General features: G+C 29.8%; 4 protein-coding genes across 6 annotated transcripts; 1 reads left to right on the forward strand and 3 right to left on the reverse strand.

Moving 5' to 3' along the window:
- Positions 1 to 5,197: 5,197 nt before the first annotated feature.
- On the reverse strand, positions 5,198 to 8,951 carry LOC123014783. The gene is made up of 3 exons (XM_044414057.1): positions 8,697 to 8,951; positions 6,343 to 6,531; positions 5,198 to 5,393 (listed from the first exon to the last, which is right to left on the reverse strand). Exons 1-3 carry the CDS (start codon positions 8,760 to 8,762, stop codon positions 5,259 to 5,261), a joined length of 390 nt encoding a protein of 129 aa, XP_044269992.1. The 5' UTR covers positions 8,763 to 8,951; the 3' UTR covers positions 5,198 to 5,258.
- A 1,967-nt stretch (positions 8,952 to 10,918) lies between these two features.
- On the reverse strand, positions 10,919 to 16,155 carry LOC123014773 (uncharacterized protein YGR130C-like). 3 transcript variants are annotated; one of them, XM_044414039.1, is made up of 6 exons: positions 15,912 to 16,155; positions 13,721 to 15,849; positions 11,880 to 12,231; positions 11,562 to 11,831; positions 11,268 to 11,510; positions 10,919 to 11,211 (listed from the first exon to the last, which is right to left on the reverse strand). In XM_044414039.1, the coding sequence occupies exons 2-6, from the start codon at positions 15,835 to 15,837 to the stop codon at positions 10,975 to 10,977; spliced, it is 3,219 nt and encodes a 1,072-aa protein (XP_044269974.1). In that variant the 5' UTR covers positions 15,838 to 15,849; positions 15,912 to 16,155; the 3' UTR covers positions 10,919 to 10,974. The 3 variants fall into 3 exon arrangements, with proteins under 3 accessions (XP_044269974.1, XP_044269975.1, XP_044269976.1); XM_044414040.1 differs by having other exon boundaries at positions 13,721 to 15,864; XM_044414041.1 differs by lacking the exons at positions 13,721 to 15,849; positions 15,912 to 16,155 and adding an exon at positions 13,254 to 13,693.
- LOC123014774 (uncharacterized protein PFB0765w-like) lies at positions 16,144 to 17,368 on the forward strand. Its single transcript, XM_044414043.1, has 5 exons — positions 16,144 to 16,301; positions 16,356 to 16,581; positions 16,627 to 16,803; positions 16,854 to 17,097; positions 17,152 to 17,368. The coding sequence occupies exons 2-5, from the start codon at positions 16,465 to 16,467 to the stop codon at positions 17,322 to 17,324; spliced, it is 711 nt and encodes a 236-aa protein (XP_044269978.1). The 5' UTR covers positions 16,144 to 16,301; positions 16,356 to 16,464; the 3' UTR covers positions 17,325 to 17,368.
- An 80-nt stretch (positions 17,369 to 17,448) lies between these two features.
- Positions 17,449 to 18,025, reverse strand: LOC123014733 (chymotrypsin inhibitor-like). The gene is made up of 2 exons (XM_044413981.1): positions 17,750 to 18,025; positions 17,449 to 17,693 (listed from the first exon to the last, which is right to left on the reverse strand). The coding sequence occupies exons 1-2, from the start codon at positions 17,811 to 17,813 to the stop codon at positions 17,503 to 17,505; spliced, it is 255 nt and encodes an 84-aa protein (XP_044269916.1). The 5' UTR covers positions 17,814 to 18,025; the 3' UTR covers positions 17,449 to 17,502.
- Between the last annotated feature and the right edge of the window lie 350 nt (positions 18,026 to 18,375).

Consider the following 18,375-nt stretch of genomic DNA (forward strand, 5'->3'; position numbering starts at 1 on the left):
GATAAAGGTACAAAAATTTTGTCAATAAAAGCTACAAATAATATTAAACAGAGTTACAACTTAGGATACAGCTTCTTTGTTTCCTTTTCTAATAACCTGTAGCAAAAAAACGTGGAAAATTATTTATCCTACAGAAATAAATAAGAGTCAAAGTGCAAAATTTAAACTCTCATAACTTCGAAATTTTTATAGATAGAATTTTTTTAATTTTTTTTTTATGTTCGTGGTACCTTACCCTACATGGCATTTGTCTTTGGAGCGCGAGTTCTGGCGCACTCTGTATGTGCATATGATGTAAAACGTTACTCCTTCAACTTTTAAAATCGCGATATCTCAGGAATGGTGATTCTTGGAAAAAAAGTATAAAGACCATTTTGTAGATAATTTTAAGATCTATAATTTTCGTCTAAGCTACTTTTTTGATAAAACTTGCCGTTTTCGAAAAAAATCTAAAAAACGTCAAATATTGACCTTTGACCCCGAATAACTTTTTTAGCACACATGGGATCGATGGGGACTTTTGACACTTTATTTCTAATGGTATACCCAAGGTCTCCACCAAAATTTAGCTCTGTCGGAATTTTCGTTATTTGACCACTATTTTTATGACTAATTTGACCGGACTATTGTTCGATTTTTGTTGGCAAAATTTTAATTTATATAAAAAAAAATTAATTTAATATAAAGTAGATAGTAGATAGTTGTAATCCTTTAGATCATGATCTTCATGAGAAAAATGTTTTATTTGGTAGGTTGCCATTAAAAAAAATAAATGATCTGAAAAGTACAGATTTCTTAGAAAGGCTTAATTACTAGACTATGAAAATGGCTTGTCTGAGGCAAAACCAATTTATTTATTCTCTTTCGTTCATCGTGTGCAGTTCAAGAAGCCAAAAATGCAAAGTTTAGTGTACTCGAGGAGAAAAATTTATCCCAACTTTGATTTTTTATTGTTAAAAGTTTTGCATATTGATGCATATTTGGTATATATTGGAGCATATTTTTTATTATCTTGTGCATATTTTGTGAAAAATCGAGCATATACAGGATGCGCCAGAACTCGCGCCCGAGAGAAAATTTTCAGGTAAGATAAGATACCAGGAACACGGAAAAAATGTTTAAAATTTTCTATCTGTAAAAAAAATTTGACATTTATTTTTTGACATTTGACATTCTTTTATGTCTATTTAATCATACTGATGATCTTGTATATGTTTTTTTACAATTATTTAGTAAAGGTACAAAAATTTTGACAATAAAAGCCACAAATAACATTGAACAGAGTTACAATTTAGGATACAGCTTCCTTGTTTCCTTTTTTAATAGCTTATAGCAAAAAAACTTGTAAAATTATTTTTCCAACAGAAATAAATAGAGTCAAAGTGCAAAATTTAAAACCTCATAACTTCGAAATTTTTATAGATAATTTTTTTTAACATTTTTTCGATGTTCCTGAGATCTTACCTTATATGGCATTTTTCTCTGGGGCGCAAGTTTTGGTGCACCTGTATATGCGCATATTTTACGCATTTTTCGTGCATATAATCCGAGCCTTACTCATAACGAACGTATATCACTGTTGGTAGTTTTGATTTTTCAACTAAACAAAGTTAATTTGTCGTGTTAGTCGTATTAATTTTTGATAAAATTACCGCTGGTGGAAAATTTGATTGCAACTAACGTGATAATTTTTTACAGTTTTTCAAAAAAAGTACAACTAATTGTTGAGAAGCGACACAAAATTAAGCTGTACATGTTAGTGGCGTGATTTCGCCCTTTTTGTATTCAAACGAAATTTAAATGTGACCAGACAGATGCAAGTTTTATCTTATTTGTATGTATAATGCAAAGCCTTTTTACAAAAACCGTTTCGGTGTAACACAAATGGCTACAATTTTATAATTCAGCGAATGCGATACAAGTGCCTACATTTTATTGTATCAAGCTTTACTCAACGAATCACTTCAAACGTATCTTATTCCGAGTATTTCAAAGCTCGGTCCACATTTTTGTGTAAACATAAAAATCCACTTTGAGCAAAATAGAACAATTACAGATTTTATTCACCCAAAAGGTTAACAACATACAATACAATATCGTAATGAAGTTGCCTCCGGGTGCCTTCCTTCCGGCACTAATCAGATTATACTCGCATGTGTGCCTTTGATTGTGAACCGATACGTTCAAAAAACTCAATTAATTATTCCATTGAATATTTATAAGTAAAATATCGAGTGACATTACTAATTATTTTGAGCGTGATCAAAGCCAAAGGAGAGTTTCAGTAGTATTTGATTAAAACCACAAGATCGTGCCCTTTAGACCACGAAGAGTTTACAATTATTAAAAAATTGGAGGAAATCCAACTCAACTCAATATTTTTTATATTTCCTCCAACTACATCGTGGGACGTTACATCGCCTTATAATGTTATTGGCAAAAAGTTGAAGGAGGATACTTGAATTTTCGCCGGGGAACTGTGAAAATTGATTTTATTGGATTAAATGCTTTAGAGATTTTGTGCGAGAGTTTAAGGGTTTTTCATTCAATGGAAATATAATTTAAAACAGTTCTGCCCCAATTCTGAGAGCACCATATTATGTAATAATTTCTATATTTTTCTTAAGCAATTAAATGATAGGTAAAGAATCAGAATCAGAATAAATTTTTCCACTTGTCTTCAACTAAATGCATTAAAAATTTGACAAATTCTTAAAATTTTTGAGTGGTAAAACGTGTTAAGATTTGAAGTTTGAAGTTTCCACGATAGTTGTACACAAGAACTAACACAGGTGTTAGGTGTAGTTCTAAATTAAAGTTAAAACTTTTAAAACCTTTCATTGTTTATTTCACTTAAAACTATATAGATTGAAATATCTTAAGCTTATAAAAAATAAAGGCTTTTAAACTGCAAACAAAACTGTGAATTTTATTATGAACTTACCACTAACGTAGAACTTTACATCAACAAGATTCATCAGCGCTTTGAAATAATTTTCAATTAATAGGCATCTCATTAATCTTAAAACAAACAAAAACTTCGTAGAATTTAAGACTTGAGTGGTGTTTGCGGTTCGATTTTTATTTTCTTTAAAATTGACAAATAAATTCTTGTCTCATTCAAAGTGGTGTAAGGAAAGCAAGGTGTCAAAACTTTTAATATAATTACAGAAAAGGTCTACAAAGTTTTTAGTCACGAAACCAGTCGGTAAATCCTGAAACTTGTAAGTTTTTTTCTTTGCCATCAAGCAATATGAAATCCGTTCACGCGCTTCTTTAGATTTTGCGCCAATATTGGCATTCTATTAGCTATCACGAATGGAAGGCTATTCCCCCTTCCCGTCCGCAGAATTCCACGTCCCTTGGGTATTTGGGAATACAACAGGGAATAAATTCTTCACAAGTATTTTGCTTAACTTATGCAATCAATCAGATTGTAAAATTAGGAACTCGGAATAATATCAAATTCGTTGAATCTGTTACAAATAATTATTCTAAATATATTAAAGTCGTAATATAGAAATACTAGGTATTTAAAATTTTCCACAAAATGTGCAAGTGAGAAACTGAGATAAGCTAATGATAATCCCCATCAAAATTTCATTCAATCTTTTTATAATGCACATATTTAAAGCGAAAAATGCAGACAGATAACACTTTACCTACGTGTCTGATGTCGAATCGATATCTTAATAAAAGCAACAGGCATGCGCCCCTAACCAGACAGATTAAAACTATTATCTTCCGCGATCCTTTCTGTTGGGAGAAATAACTAATGAAAAGTTTAATCTCTTGTAATGCAGTTGTGATCGGCTCGTAAAATTTATAGAAATTCGCTTATACAAAGGTAAATAAAAGCCAATAGAAAGATTTTCAACTTAAATAAGTAACACTTTGATTGTTTAAGATGGAGGAATAGTAAATCTTAGAACTAGTGAAATGTTAGAAAAATAAAAACATCCAAATCTCTGATCTAAATATTTCTTTCATTAGATAACATATTCTACCTCTTTTAAATACATTTTATGTATTTCTTCTCTTTCATATACAGGGTGAGTCAGAACTGGCGCCCCACGAAAAATGCCATGTAAGGTAAGACCAGATACATGGAAAAAATATTAAAAAATTCTATCTATAAAAGTTTCGAAGTTATGAGAGTTTAAATTTTGCACTTTGGCTCTATTTATTTCTGTTGGAAAAATAAGGCTATTAGAAATGGAAACAAGGAAGCTGTATTCTAAGTTGTAACTCTGTTTGATGTTATTTGTAGTATTTATTGAAAAATTTTTGCACGTTTGTTAAATAATTATTATTAAAAAACATATACAAAAACATCAGTATCATTAAATAGACATAAAAAATGTCAAATGTCAAAAAATAAATGTTAAATTTTTTTTCATGTTCTTGGTATCGTATCTTACTTGAAATTTTTCGCTGGGGCGCAAGTTCTGGCGCACCCTGTATGTACATTTTACAAGAGCGGATGAAGTTAGGCTAGTTCTACTAGTACTTTTAAGTTAATAAAAAAATCACTGTCGCTGTTGCTTCAATGTTAATGGGCTTCATCACATATTTGGTGAAAATTAACAAAATTATTGTAAAAATTCAAAATTCTTTTCAAGAGCCTTGGTATTTGTTTACATCAAAGCAATAAAAATGTTACTACAATATTAAATAGTTACATATGCATATAAAAAAGACACTTTGTGTTTCTAAAATTCATTAATAAACTTAGATGATATATCAAATAAGTATATTCTGGGATAGAAGAAGTAAAAAACATTTGAAATAGTCTGCAGGTAGAATTTTCAGGCTTTGCATCATCTTATAAACAAATCGAAGGTTAAATATTGGCAATGTGGTAAGCAATCGTATCAAACAACTAAAACCATAAAATAATGTGTTTAAAAATATTTAAGCTATTTTATGACTAAACGTCAAATAAACCCTGATATTGTTTACCATTATTCGTAATTTTTAATAAAAAAATATTTATTTATATGCACTGAAATGTGATAGTATTTAGTAGTAAATAGAATTACTTACCTATTGGTAACAAAAATAGAAATAAATTAATAATAATTTAATGCATTGCAACAAAAGTCTCTATTATATAATGATAATATTATAATATACTCACATTAATGAGTATATTATATTAATGTAAATACTGTTGCATTAAATATACAAATAAGTACAAAAATTTATTGATCGTATCTGAAGTATAAAAACAATGAACATTATATCATTTATTTCAATTACGCTACGGAATAGGATCTAGAAAAAATGTGTTGCTTCTGGGAGGTGGATGGTTTGGGATTTGTACCACTGTTGTCCCCAGAAGGATTCTCAGTAACACTTTTATTGTCTTCCAGAGCTTCGGTAGTTCCATCCTAGAAATAATAAACAGTGCTTCAAACAAGATTTAATGTAAAGTAACCGCTGTTTTTATAAGACTTCATAAAACATCATAACTTTTACACACAGCTTTATTGACATTAATGAGCCTCATAAAATGTGGAAACTAAGTAAAAATTATTTGTTAATACTGTCAGAGAGAAGAATTTCAAATAAACAATACGGAAATTCTAGGTAGGCGTGAAGTAGGTTACATCGGCTTCAACTGTAAAATTTTTACAGGATCAAACGATGTTAATCGGAATCTATCAACAAGAAGTCTAATTAATCATAGAAAGAATCCGGAAACTTTTGCAAAGTTCATTATTTAAAATTGTTGATATTAGAGAGCAAATAAACGAAACGAACATATTTATAAAATATAAAAAGTAAATTTTCAGATTTAACTTAACTCGGATTGAATTTGCTCGACTTCAGCATCAAACCATTTTCGAAACAACTTGTAAAATTTTGATGTGTGTATAAAATTTGTAAACCAATTTGTAGAAACTTCCGCAAAACTTCAAACGTACTTTTACAAAGAATGTATGAAAAGATAATTTGAGATCAGTGAACATGTTAAGTAGTTTCCAATAATCGCCTTTATCTTTATTTTAGATACAGTCAAAGCAAATAAAACTTAAAAAGCTCACTTCTTTGAAAGATAAAACTTTGCCCTCGGTTTTGTTGTGAATGAAAAAATGGCTGTATGAATATTTTATCATGTCTCTGATCGATTGCTCATATGCAGAAGAAATCGATTCATTTCTTAGTTGTGCAGATTCATTTTATAGTAGTGAGGAAGAAAATTGCTTTCGTTTCGTGGAGAAGTTGGTTAATACCTTTGTAAAAGTAAAATTACGTTTATTTGCAAACTTGTTCTTTAATTTAATAATATTTTTCATTGCAAACACAAATAAAATGCAAATTTTCTAACGAACTTACGGTGGAAAGTTTGCCGCGAGACCTGGAAGCGTATAGAATCCAAAGCACGTAGAAGAACATAATCAGTGCCGGTAAAAAAAATGCTGCATATTCGGGCGTCCCTCGAGCCATCGCCTGATACAAACCGAATAAAGAAACAAAAATTGCTATCACAGTCGCTACATATCTTCCAGTTCTACGGCGCTCCTCCTGCAAATAAATTGTGATTAAGACACGGGTGGGTAATCCAAATCTTGGAAATCTTAATTAACGAGAGAAAATGCAGTACGCACATAATGAATGAAGGAAAATGTTTCATTTTCATTTTAAGCACAAAGCTTTTTCTTTAATGGAAACAAAGTAATTATGAAAATAAATGAATGTACTCACGATATTAGCCACAAACTCGACTACATAAAATTCTAAATGTCTAAATAAAATACAACTGAAAGCACTAGATAATAATGGTAATAAAGTGCAGCAAAATTCCAAGTGGTATCTACTCACATTTTTCAGTAGAAAGAAATATTTTTCTGAGAATTTAATTGCAGCATTTTTCTCGATAAAAAAAACAAAGATTTTTTGGAATACAATAATTATACAACAGGTTTATTCAAATTGAGTTAAAAACATGAAAGGGTTTGGTTGTTTAAAAAGGATCAAATCTGCGTACCTTTGTTACCAGTTAGTGGGTAATTCATTATTGTGTACAGTCGAGTGATGCTAATTTGCTTGACCATTTCTGTTTCTGTAGGCATAATATGACATTGGCAGTACAATGATTAAAAGCTTTGTTTCAGAATTTCAACATATTAATTTGGTGATAGAAACGATATTAATGAATTAATGATACTTCAAAAGCAGCTGTGCAATATTTTAAAATAATATCGTTGAGCTGCCTATACCTACGAGTATATCGATTATAAAGGTATTTTAAACAAAGAAAGTTTGAACTTTATAATCGGCCCTAATTTAAGCAAGTTTTAATCAATAAACGAAATATTGATTTACTGTCGTCAAAGAATGAAAGACTGCTCTAAAATCATTTAAGAAATATTTTTTTAAAAACCAAAAAAAAACACGTATGCTTCTAAGAAGAATTATAATATAAGTTGTCCGTTCAGATAACAAATGTTATCAGTCCTTAGGGCATACCATAAATTTTATTAAAGAAATTTAAAATTTCGTTACGTTACTTTTTTAGACATGTTTTTATATATAAATTTATAATGAGAAAAGTACTCGTAGGTGTGTTTCATTGAATTTTTCTTTAAAAAACCTCATTTCATTCGTAAATAAAACCTTCAAGAAAAACTTAAACAATTAATTTTGCAAAATTACATCAATGAAATAATAATTTTTTGTGAAAATTGTCCCAAAGGTAAAAAATAAGTACACTAGAAAGAAACTAAATAAAACAAAATGAACTCTAGAGTTACAGATTTTTCTGAACTAGATACCTACATAGATACTACACAGACTGTTCCACATAAAACTCCGCAAATATATAAAATGTTTCAGTAAATAACTAAGCTTCTAAAACAAATTTTCGTTAAAAAGTTATAAAAAAAATAATTAAATAATTGAGTTCATCAGTTATCGTTTATTGATTAGATATTAGATTGTTAGCAGTTAACACTACAACTTGATATTTTAGACCAATTTCTAAAAGTTAAATCCAAAGTAACAGTTTAATTCGCTTCCATAAGGTATATTATCAGCGGCAGTGCATATTTTTACACATAAAAAATAAACTCACTTTTATCTTCATTTATTTTTTCTTTTCGCACATTTTCTCAAACCATTCATGAGCAGCAAAAACATATAAAACGTTTTTAAACGCTTGCGGTAAGTTAAAAAATTTCGGGAATGCCGTACATACCACTAATTAAACCACTGCCACTGGCGCAATTTTTATATGCTTTAATCCATAATATGCAGGATTTTAAAATGTATAGACATATTTGCTGTTTGCGAGAACGGAGGCACAAATTTCAACATTAGAAATTTATTGGCAAATAAATTATCTACTATCTACAAATATCCTCGTAAGCGCAGCAAAATCTGAAACATTTTCAAACAGTTATTCCACATAATCTTGATATTCGGAGTAATCGGAAGAGAATTTAAAATTAATGGAAGTTATAACCAGACGTCTGCAATAAACAGGCAGGTAATTTATGATAGTTTGCCAACCATAAGTTACCACCTTAAAGCAAAATGTAGTTGCTTCGGCTTTGATGTTAGATTTATATCTACGGTTTAGTTGTACTCACTATTTTGTAATCACATTTATTTCCAAATTCTCAAACATCGGTATTTCAGAAAAAGCAAGCACAGTTTAAAACTTTATCAAATCCAAATTTGTGTCTTACCCTCAAAGCTTCTCTGTGAGGTCCTTGCACAACAAAATTCTCCTTCACTTCGGCCACTTGTACCATTTTACACTTTATCACTGCACTCGCATTTTTGCAAGACGATTGACGGGAGAGCCATACACAAATGACGGCTTGAAGTAAATTAAGAAGCTGCGGGTGTTGAACGTAAAACACGTCATAGTATACACCAAAACTTTGAATAAAAAATATCAACAGCTTCGATGAAACGAAAACTGATTGATAGCAGCTGCCTTAACCAAAACACGGTGTCTGTTTCCCCCTGACTTTTGTTGCGTTTTATGCGAAACAGTAAAATTTAATTGCAGTCGGAAAGCAATTCTAAACATTCAGTTATTTTTACCCTAAAGGTAATTACTTTTTATTAAAAATATTTAGCGTCTTTGAAAGGAAATGCACGCAAATAAGAAGTAATGAATTTCTCAAAATAGCTTCGTGTTTGATCTTTCACCTACCTGAGTTTATTTACTAGCTTACAATAAAAGTCTGTCCATTATAATTTAAATCTAACGTGAGATTTTTATTTTCAGTTAGAAGAAATAATTCTCAAATTGGGGTCAACCATAGTAATCGATTCAGACATTCATACGAACATAATGGTTCACTAGGTCGTTGTTAATTAAAAACAGGTCACAGCTCAAATAAATTAAACACATTTTTATTAGAAATAAATAATTTTAAATCCTTTTTGATCTAATTATCCTTTTTTTAATAGTGGAAAAATAATCGTTGCTGAAGCATAAAACCGCTTGTACATATTTTTATGCTTAATTTTTTTGTTTCTTGTTAAATAGGATCATTATACTTTGTCGATGTCTTCCAGGCTCCGAAAACTCCTCTCAAACGTTTTTAATTACCTGTGGTATTAGAATTTTCTTTGTAATTTTGTAATTATAACTTTGCAAAGACACATTTTCTGAAACTGAAACTCAAGTAAATATTTTGTTCCGCTTTGTTATTCTAAATATTCAGTTGCGCTGCAGACTAGTCTAGCGTGTCGCAGAATGCGAAATAAAATATTAGGTTTCTGGTAAGACCTCACTAAGGAAAGTTATTTATCCTTTGGGTATCTCGGATTTTATCATGAGATTGTGCATTTTTGTCGTTTTCATATAATCAAATTTGAGGTATACATATAAGAAAAATTAAATCGGCAGATTTTCTCAACAAAATCGAATAAAACAATCCGACTTTTCGCCAAAAAGCCCATTATACAAGGAAGTTTAGTTTTCTTAAAAGAACATAAAAAGTGACTGAAGTAAGATGTTGAATTAAGTTTTTACGAACTTTTTAATAAACAGAATAGATCGTCAACCTTTTACCAGATAATAGCGGTATTACGCCTGAAACCAGCCTGTAATTTAATCAAAAAGTTTAATGGTCTTAGTTGTAGCCAGTAATAGAGGTTTAAAAGAACCAAAAATATGGTTTTACCCTAATTTATAATTCTGAAATTCACAAATTTGTTCATCAAATTCGACACTAATTCATTTTTTTTAATATTGCGGTACTAGATTACGAGTTTAGATTTCTTAGCCTTAGTTCGTATTTAAACCGAAATTCAAACTTGAAAGCTTGATTTTAAACTCAACATTCCGAGTCTTTGAATTGAAAAAATTTGATTTAAAATATCGGATGATCAAGAATGACTGAGTTGGTAAAATTGAATTTTATTTTTAACTTCCCGTTTTTCACAGACTGACATTGGCGATCACTTAATACTTCAAATTTTTTAAAATTGTAATAATTGATTTATTAATATAAAATAGAGTTTTACGTATATAGAATTAGCGCTTTAGAATTTCAGAGTTTAACTCTTGACAATACCCAAAAGTTGAAAACCGAAATTCCGAATTTTAAAATTAAAACCTGAAGTTAGTTAGATTTTCAATTTTAGAAAAGAAATTCCGAAATATTTCAGTTACAAATCTGAAAGTGGGGAGAGTTTAAATTTTGGACGCTGAATTCAGAATTACAAATAAAAAATTTAGGTTCTTAAATGCAATCGCAAGGTGTCTAAAAGTTTCCAAGTCGACAACTTTTACAAATTACCATATAAACCGTTGACATTATCTGTATTTTCAAAAATATTTCAGCGAGACATGGAGGAATTTCTTTCAAACAGAAAATATGTTTAACTGATGACAATATATTTTGCAATTTTGTAAAATAATAAATGATGCAAAAAAACACAGTTTAAATAAAACAGCTTTATTTCTTTAAAACAAATAAATACTGGATTAATACTTGCACTTTATTAATATTTTTTTTCAGCAATCTGGTTCTGCAAAACAAAAATTTCATTTCGAAGCGTATTCAGACAATCTTGGATATCACTAAGAGGGGCCTCTTGAACGGGCGTTTTATTCTCTTCTAATAATTTATTTATGTAACCATCGTCGTAGGTCATAGGACTGGGAAATTTTGATAGAAGAGACATGCTGTCAAACTTTTCTTTTTCCTTAAAGCTGCTATTAACATACTCCTTCAGAGCCTGAAAAATTACAAACTTGCAAAAAGTTTTGTTTATAAGTAATAAGAATACCGTACCTTATTGTGATCCACATGAATTTTCAAAGCGACTTTTAAGTCATTACACATTCTTTGTAGAAAGAATTTTTCATTCTTTAATGAGTCAATTTCATTTTTAAAAACAAGAAGTTGGTTCTTTAGACTAGTTATGAGCTTTTGCAAGTTAAGTTCTTTCTCCAAGTAGGTGTTTTCAAGGTGTTTTTTCTGTAAATTTAATTCATTTACTTCTTCAGCCTTTTGCTGAAGACATGAATTCATGTGCTACAAAAAATTAAGTAACAAAACTTTTTTTTAATGAATAAAAAATTATACTTCTATTTCTTTAGATAAATAAGCATTTTTATCGGTAAGATTTTCCAGTCTTTTACTCAGCTGCTCCTTTTCATTATTAAATTTTAAACAAGTGTTTTCTACAAGAATTAACTCATTTCTAGCAATTTCGTGTGTATCTTGTTCTTCTGAGAACAATTTCTCTAAGTTAGCTAATTTGGCACCCAATTCGTTATTAGTTTCAACAAGTGTTTGCATCTTATTTTTATAATTGGCACTAAGCGCAGACATTTTTAGTAACAATTGTCGATTCTACAAATAAAAAATTACAATCTAAAAATGAATACATTTCAACACTACCTCTTCTTGTAAATGTGAAATTACTTCATCTTTCGCCTTACAAGCGAGGTCGCTTTTTTTCTTCTTTAAGTTATCCACTTCTTCACATTTGGTGCACGGCTTTGTTAATTCCTTTTCAAGTTTAAGTACATTTTGTTTCAATTTTTCATTAATAGATAAATAATTGTCTACGCAGTTTTGTAACTTATTTATTTCGGTTTCTTTCATCTTTACTTGTAACTTCAATGTGTTACATTCGTCTGATAAATTGTTATGTAGTTCTTGTAAATATCCATTATGTTTTTCCGCTACATTTCTACCTTTCATATGCTCCCGAACTTTCCGTAACAATGTGCGGTAATTTCTTTCGTATCTGAAATGACAAATTATGTAATAAATTTGAGGTGATAAAAAATGATAAAGATTAATGATTTCATTAAAGGATATGTCTACAATAAATCAACAAAACCAAAGTATCGCGTTACCGAATTTAATGCAAGACAGAACAATTTATGATGCATTTTTTGCGATGCGAAACGAGTACGCTGATGCGGTGTTACTACACCTAATTAAAACACATCCGTCATCGCAATTCTAACAAAATAAACGCTGGGACTACAGAGAAACTATATGAATAACAACCACAAATTTTTTGAACGAACGGGAGATTCATCCTTCTGTTACACCACTACAAATGCAAAGTTTTAATTAATTTTTGAATGTAAACGCAGTGTAATTTTAAATTTAACAAATACGGAATAAAGTATAAACAAAAAGTAAACCAAAAATGGCAACATAAAAATAGAATAAAATGTAGATAGTTGTAACTCTTAAATTATAACCTTGGATTAATAGGAATTGCCACCCTAGATTTTGGTGGTAGGTATATTTTATTAAAATCAAATATTTCACCAAATGTTTCGTTACTTGTTAAAAAAAATCTTTTTTGTGATGATTTTTGTCGTTAAATGGACAACAAAACTGGAATCTTTATTTGGGAATATTTCATATTCAAATGTCCACGAGACAAAATTACAATTAAGTGTTGTCACTACATGTTTTGACACAATCATTTATAGGCACCCTATATTCATCAACAAACTAAAACTTTTTACTCCGTCATGGTTAGTACGATTTAAAAACTGAAAAACTCGAAGAAATAATTTTGTAGAAATTTATAACCGAATTCAAAACGAAAACTTAACTGGCGACGCCAACTTTTGACTTGCTCTGTAAATTAACAATTTAATTTATGTGAGATAAAACAATCACTTTGAAAAGTAAAGCCTTAGAAAGTTGATTCTCGTCTAAAAGCTCGTACCTAGTTCATGAGTAGATATTGATTTATTGTCTAATAATAAACTACAACAAGATTTTCTAGACATCTATTCTTACAAGACATGATGTGATGATACACACAACAGATCAAAGACGTCGCTCTTCTTCATTTTTTGTTTCCCATTTTTACTTTCAAATTAAATTATTCCTATATTTGCACGATCGAAAAAAGTGAAAATCAAATCTAAAACATGAAAATTTACCTACAAAAAATCAATTTCCGACTAAAACTAATTTAAAAGTAAATCGCGTGCAACACAAGCATATTAGTTCAAAGTTAAATACATACGAATAAACGAGCATAAAAACAACTAAGTGTCATTTGAGCAAAAATTTTCTTGATTCTTGTCCCAACAAAACCAAATAATCCCTTCGAAAATTCCAACAACGCAGGAGCGGTTTTAAACAGCAACACACCAAATTCCACTCCAAAAATTACAAAATACAAATCCAAAACGCTTAAATAAATACAATAACACAACGCATAACGTACTAATGAGAGTATAGTGTTAATTAAAACTTACCGTTTTTGTTTATCTTTCTCTTCTTGTATTTTAACCTGTAGTAGTGCTTGCAAGTGTTTGAACTTCTGGTTCTGATCGCACTCTTTGCTATTTTCACATAACATTTTTAACATTCTCATATTTTCGTCGCTTTTCTCAGTAAAAGTTTTGCATCGCTCTTCAAATTTTTCAATGCGATTCATTAGAAACTTTTTCAATTTTGCATTTTTTCGCTTTAATTCTATTATGCTGTGATCTTTAGTCGCAATTTCGGTCGTGTTAGACTGAAATTGTGCAACTATTCTGTTTAGTAATAATTTAATATACTCAGAGTGATTGCCACTTGAAATAGAATTGTGATAGCGGTAAGAACCATCTTCACCGATATTACAGCTTTTACAGATATATTCCATTACATCAACTATATTGATCGGATCACTTCGATTGGTTATACAACCATTTACGACATTATTTAAATCGCTTTTGTTGTTATTTTCCTCTTTTATTTGTAAATCTTCAATTATTTTATTTAATGAATTAATCTCGTTTAAATAATTTTGTTTTGTAAATTCTGCGTCCTTGTTCACTCTTTCCACAAAAGTAAGCCTTTCCTTCAATTTTGCAACGTCCTCAGCATTTCTCGTAATATTTTCCTCCAATTCAGTTAACACATGTTGCAGTCGAATTAGTTCCTCGTTTTTTCGATTTAACTCGTCCTTTAAGTACTGGTAACTACATTTAAACGAATTAAATTGTTCTTTTATTGTCTTTACTGATTTTTCAATAACGTCTTTTTCTTCATTTTTTAACTGCAACTCAGTTTCTAGTTTTGTGCAGTTTTTATTCAAATCCACCAATTTCCGACTCTGCTCTACTTGCTTATCCATCGCTTGTGATAATTTGAATTTCAAATCTTTATTACTGCTCTCTAACTGCTCAATTGTATTTTCCTTCTCTTTTAAACGATTTTGCAACAATAAATATTTTGCTAAAGTATCCGAATTTTCTCTCGAAATGCTCTTGAAAATATTTTGTTGATGCTCAAAATCCGATTTAATTTTAGCAACGTCGTTTGTTAAATCGCTAATAACTGCCTCATAATAATTGCTAATTCCTTCAATATCAACGGTAGGGTTAGTACGAGTATTATTGACATTTTCAAAATCAGGCTTAGAGAAGTGTTCGTCAGAGGTTTCAATTTGTTTCAAAATTCGCTCCTTTTCTTTTAGTGAAGTTAAACGCAGTTCATCACAAACACATTTCAAATTACTCAATTCTAATTTCATTTCTTGAATTTTTTCCTCCTGAACTACTGTGGTTTTTTTATTTTGTAAAAGTTCCGTACTCAAGTTGCTTTTTTCGCTCTGCAGTTGGTGTAGCTCGTGTTTGTACCAATTTTCCGATTTTCTGACATATTCTAACTCAGTTGTTAGTAAATCAAGTTCGTGAATTAATTTTAAGTTGTTTTGGGACACGTTTTGTAGTTCAACATGTTGGTCTGATATTTTTTTCTTCAATTCTTCAATACAGTGTAACTTTGTCACTAAATCTAATTTTAAATCACTAGCTTCAGACTTTAAATTATAATAATCACTTTCAACCTCACTTTTTTGATAAGTACATTGCTTTAGTTCATTTGATAATAAATAATTTTGATTAGATAACTCCTGATTACTTTTTTCAAGCTTCAAAATTTTATTTTGCAGGTCTGTTTGACTACTCTTTGTTTCATAGGTATTAAAAAGTCTCCGAATTTGATTGTTAGCTTCTATCAATTTTTTCTCGAGTTGATTATTTTGTTTCAATAATGCCTCGACCTTGTCATTATATAAAATATCTTTTTTCTTCTCCACATTGTATAACTGGTTTCTATACTTCTCATTTTCCTTGAGTGAAATTTGCAATTGAACATTTAATGTTTTTATTTGGTTTTCATACCATGTTATTACATGATTTTTTTTTGCAGAACTATTTGCCTTAACATCGTTTGAAGAACTTTCAGGGTCGATAAGTTCCTTTAATTTCAAAAATTCTCCTTGATATTCACTCAAGCCTGACAGCGTCGATAGATTTGAAGAAAAACATTCCGAAACTTTTGAAGATTCAGAACAGTCTGATAATACTTCAGAATTATCCATAAAAGTGTATGCCTAAAACACAATGATCTTGACATATTTCTGAGCACACATCACCCACAAAATTATACTATTACCTTTACTAATGTTAATATTTTACTTGATATTTTGATGAGATGATTTCTAACTGAGCTAACACAAAGTTAATGGTGTGGACGGAAGGAAATAAAACCACAACTTCGGTACACTCCATATTCAAGATTAAACACTTAATCATTAAATAAACATAAATTAAACGAACAATTAATCAACAACAAATAGAAACTGACTGACACTGACATTATTGACATTTGGCACGTGGCAAACAGTCACGTGGTACACTACCTGTCAACATTAGGCGATGTTGTCATGTTGCGTATTTGTTTTCAAATTTATTTTTGGATAATTTTTTGGCAAAATACCCTATTACACAGCGTATAATTAGTTTGTGTTTGTGTTGATTCGCATAACTTTTGTAAAGAAAACAGGTATATGTCCTAACTAAATTGGATTTGGATGTGTGAACGATGCAGATATTTTAGGTTAAGTTGTCGGCGTCATCCGTCAAAATAATTTGAATTTGAAATAAAAAAGTCACAAGCACTCACAAGTTTGCAAGTTAAAATAGTTATTTCTATTGATCTAACAATAATGGATCCATTGGAGAACGTTGACGAAGTTCTTCGAGAAATTGAGAGAAAATATTCGTTCACGAATGATGAGTGCCCCAAGACTGATTTAGAAGAGCAACTGCAATTCTTGTCACAGGTACTTAATAATTATCAGTTTTTCTCACAGTGATTTACGATTTAGGATTTTGAGACATTGGGTCTTCCACCAATAGACTTAAAAAAGTCTAACGCACAATTGTTAGAACAAGTCGTGAATAATTCTCTGTCGTTAGTTCAGTTACACAGAAAAACGATATCTCAGATATCTGATTTGGGTATTTGCAATAGGTCAAAAGAGATAAAAAATAACGATTTGGAGGTGCATTGGGGATATATTTTTAGAAATTTTGGTTAAATTAGATGTTCTAGAGAGATATATTACATTTAAAACTTAAACTTAGGACTACTGAAGACCAAAATTTAAACTTACAAAGGAAATTAAGTAAAGTAAATAGCGAATGTGAAGTGTTGAACAAGAAACTGTCAATGCATAACACAGAGACTGACAAATTGAAGCAATATTATAAATCAAAGCTGAATGAAATGGTTCATCACATAAATAGCTTGAAAAATGAAAATCACCATTTAAGAGAAATGTGTGGTAAAGATATTGGTAAGAAGTACATTTGAAACGTTGTAATTACTTATGAATAAATTATTTTTGTAGACAAGTACTTTAGCAAGGAAGACAAATTTTTAAAAATATTGAAAAAACACAAACAGACTGAAGAAGTGTACAAAAGTGCCTTACAAAAACTTGAAGATAATAACACCGAGATAATGAATGAAATTTTAAATCTGAAGGAGGAATTAGCTTTAGCATATTTAAAAAAAGAATAGACAACCAAGCTGTTTTATGATTTAAATTTTTAAGACATATTGTGTGTATTTATTATGAATTATATATTATTTTTAATAAAAACTGCATGTAAAAATGATTTTATTTTAAAATACTCCCCATTTCTGCAGAATAGTCTTTATTATATCTAATTACCTACACATATTTTAAAATATTACATTAATAGCCAGTAGAACAATCCTTTGGTAATACACAACTTCCAGTTTCTTCATTTCTTAGATATCCATCTTTACAAAAACATCCTTCTTCACATTTAGCCTCACAGTTTGCAAATTGCCGATTGGTGCATGTAGCTATGCACGGGGAGCCACACGAGTTATAAACTTCGTTTTCACCCAAACATTGATTACCTACAAAATGAAAATTCATTTATTTTTCACATTAAATTGTACATGTTTATACTTACTAGTGTAACAATAAATGGTTGTTAAAGACAGAGCTAATACGGTAATAACAACAAGGAACTTCATTTTGTTTTGTGTTAAAAGTGAAAATACCAAAGAATGGTGTTTGTTTGGTGTGAATCTCTTTATATAGGTGTTTGTGAATCAAAAAGTGTATTTACTATTTACATATCTGTTTTAAATGATGCGTCGGTGTTATAACATGTAGGATACGTATGCAAATTAATATACCGGGTGTTTTGTATGGTTTCTGAATAAATATTAATCGAAGTTGTTTACTTATTACAAGTAATACAAAGAGATTAGTATGCCGAATGCGTTTTATTTTGTGATGTAACTAAATTTAGCAATGATTCATTGTATTTTATGTGTATTTCTACATTTATAATCAGATTTTTTCATTCGTTCTATTTTCATTTGGATAAAAATACGAAACACTGTGTAAATACGTTGTGTATTACTAAAAGCTTAATTACATGCTTCGCCCCGAAATGATATGTATGAACGGAAGACATATAATTATGCAATTATGTTATCATTTTCTGTCATTTTAAATTGAGAACCTAAATTAATAAGTTTCGTATCCTCAAATTATTTTTTAATTAACATGCATAAATAGGCGCCTACA

Source organism: Tribolium madens, unplaced genomic scaffold, assembly GCF_015345945.1.
Source record: "Tribolium madens isolate multiple individuals breed KSU strain unplaced genomic scaffold, Tmad_KSU_1.1 Scaffold_97;HRSCAF=244;Tcas5.2_LG3a, whole genome shotgun sequence".
Classification (NCBI taxonomy): domain Eukaryota; kingdom Metazoa; phylum Arthropoda; class Insecta; order Coleoptera; family Tenebrionidae; genus Tribolium; species Tribolium madens.

Excerpts from the sequence above, each read along its gene's own strand:
- LOC123014773 (XM_044414039.1), bottom strand. The coding sequence starts at position 15,837 with ATGGATAATTCTGAAGTATTATCAGACTGTTCTGAATCTTCAAAAGTT. Across the intron at positions 11,511-11,561 it reads ATTTATCTAAAGAAATAGAA|CACATGAATTCATGTCTTCA; the intron begins GTATAATTTTTT and ends AATTTTTTGTAG. Across the intron at positions 11,212-11,267 it reads TTCATGTGGATCACAATAAG|GCTCTGAAGGAGTATGTTAA; the intron begins GTACGGTATTCT and ends GTAATTTTTCAG.
- LOC123014774 (XM_044414043.1), top strand. The coding sequence starts at position 16,465 with ATGGATCCATTGGAGAACGTTGACGAAGTTCTTCGAGAAATTGAGAGA. Across the intron at positions 16,582-16,626 it reads AACTGCAATTCTTGTCACAG|GATTTTGAGACATTGGGTCT; the intron begins GTACTTAATAAT and ends TTTACGATTTAG. Across the intron at positions 16,804-16,853 it reads TAAAAAATAACGATTTGGAG|AGAGATATATTACATTTAAA; the intron begins GTGCATTGGGGA and ends TAGATGTTCTAG.
- LOC123014783 (XM_044414057.1), bottom strand. The coding sequence starts at position 8,762 with ATGGTACAAGTGGCCGAAGTGAAGGAGAATTTTGTTGTGCAAGGACCT. Across the intron at positions 6,532-8,696 it reads CTCACAGAGAAGCTTTGAGG|GAGGAGCGCCGTAGAACTGG; the intron begins GTAAGACACAAA and ends ATTTATTTGCAG. Across the intron at positions 5,394-6,342 it reads CTCGCGGCAAACTTTCCACC|GATGGAACTACCGAAGCTCT; the intron begins GTAAGTTCGTTA and ends TATTATTTCTAG.
- LOC123014733 (XM_044413981.1), bottom strand. The coding sequence starts at position 17,813 with ATGAAGTTCCTTGTTGTTATTACCGTATTAGCTCTGTCTTTAACAACC. Across the intron at positions 17,694-17,749 it reads AACCATTTATTGTTACACTA|GTAATCAATGTTTGGGTGAA; the intron begins GTAAGTATAAAC and ends TTCATTTTGTAG.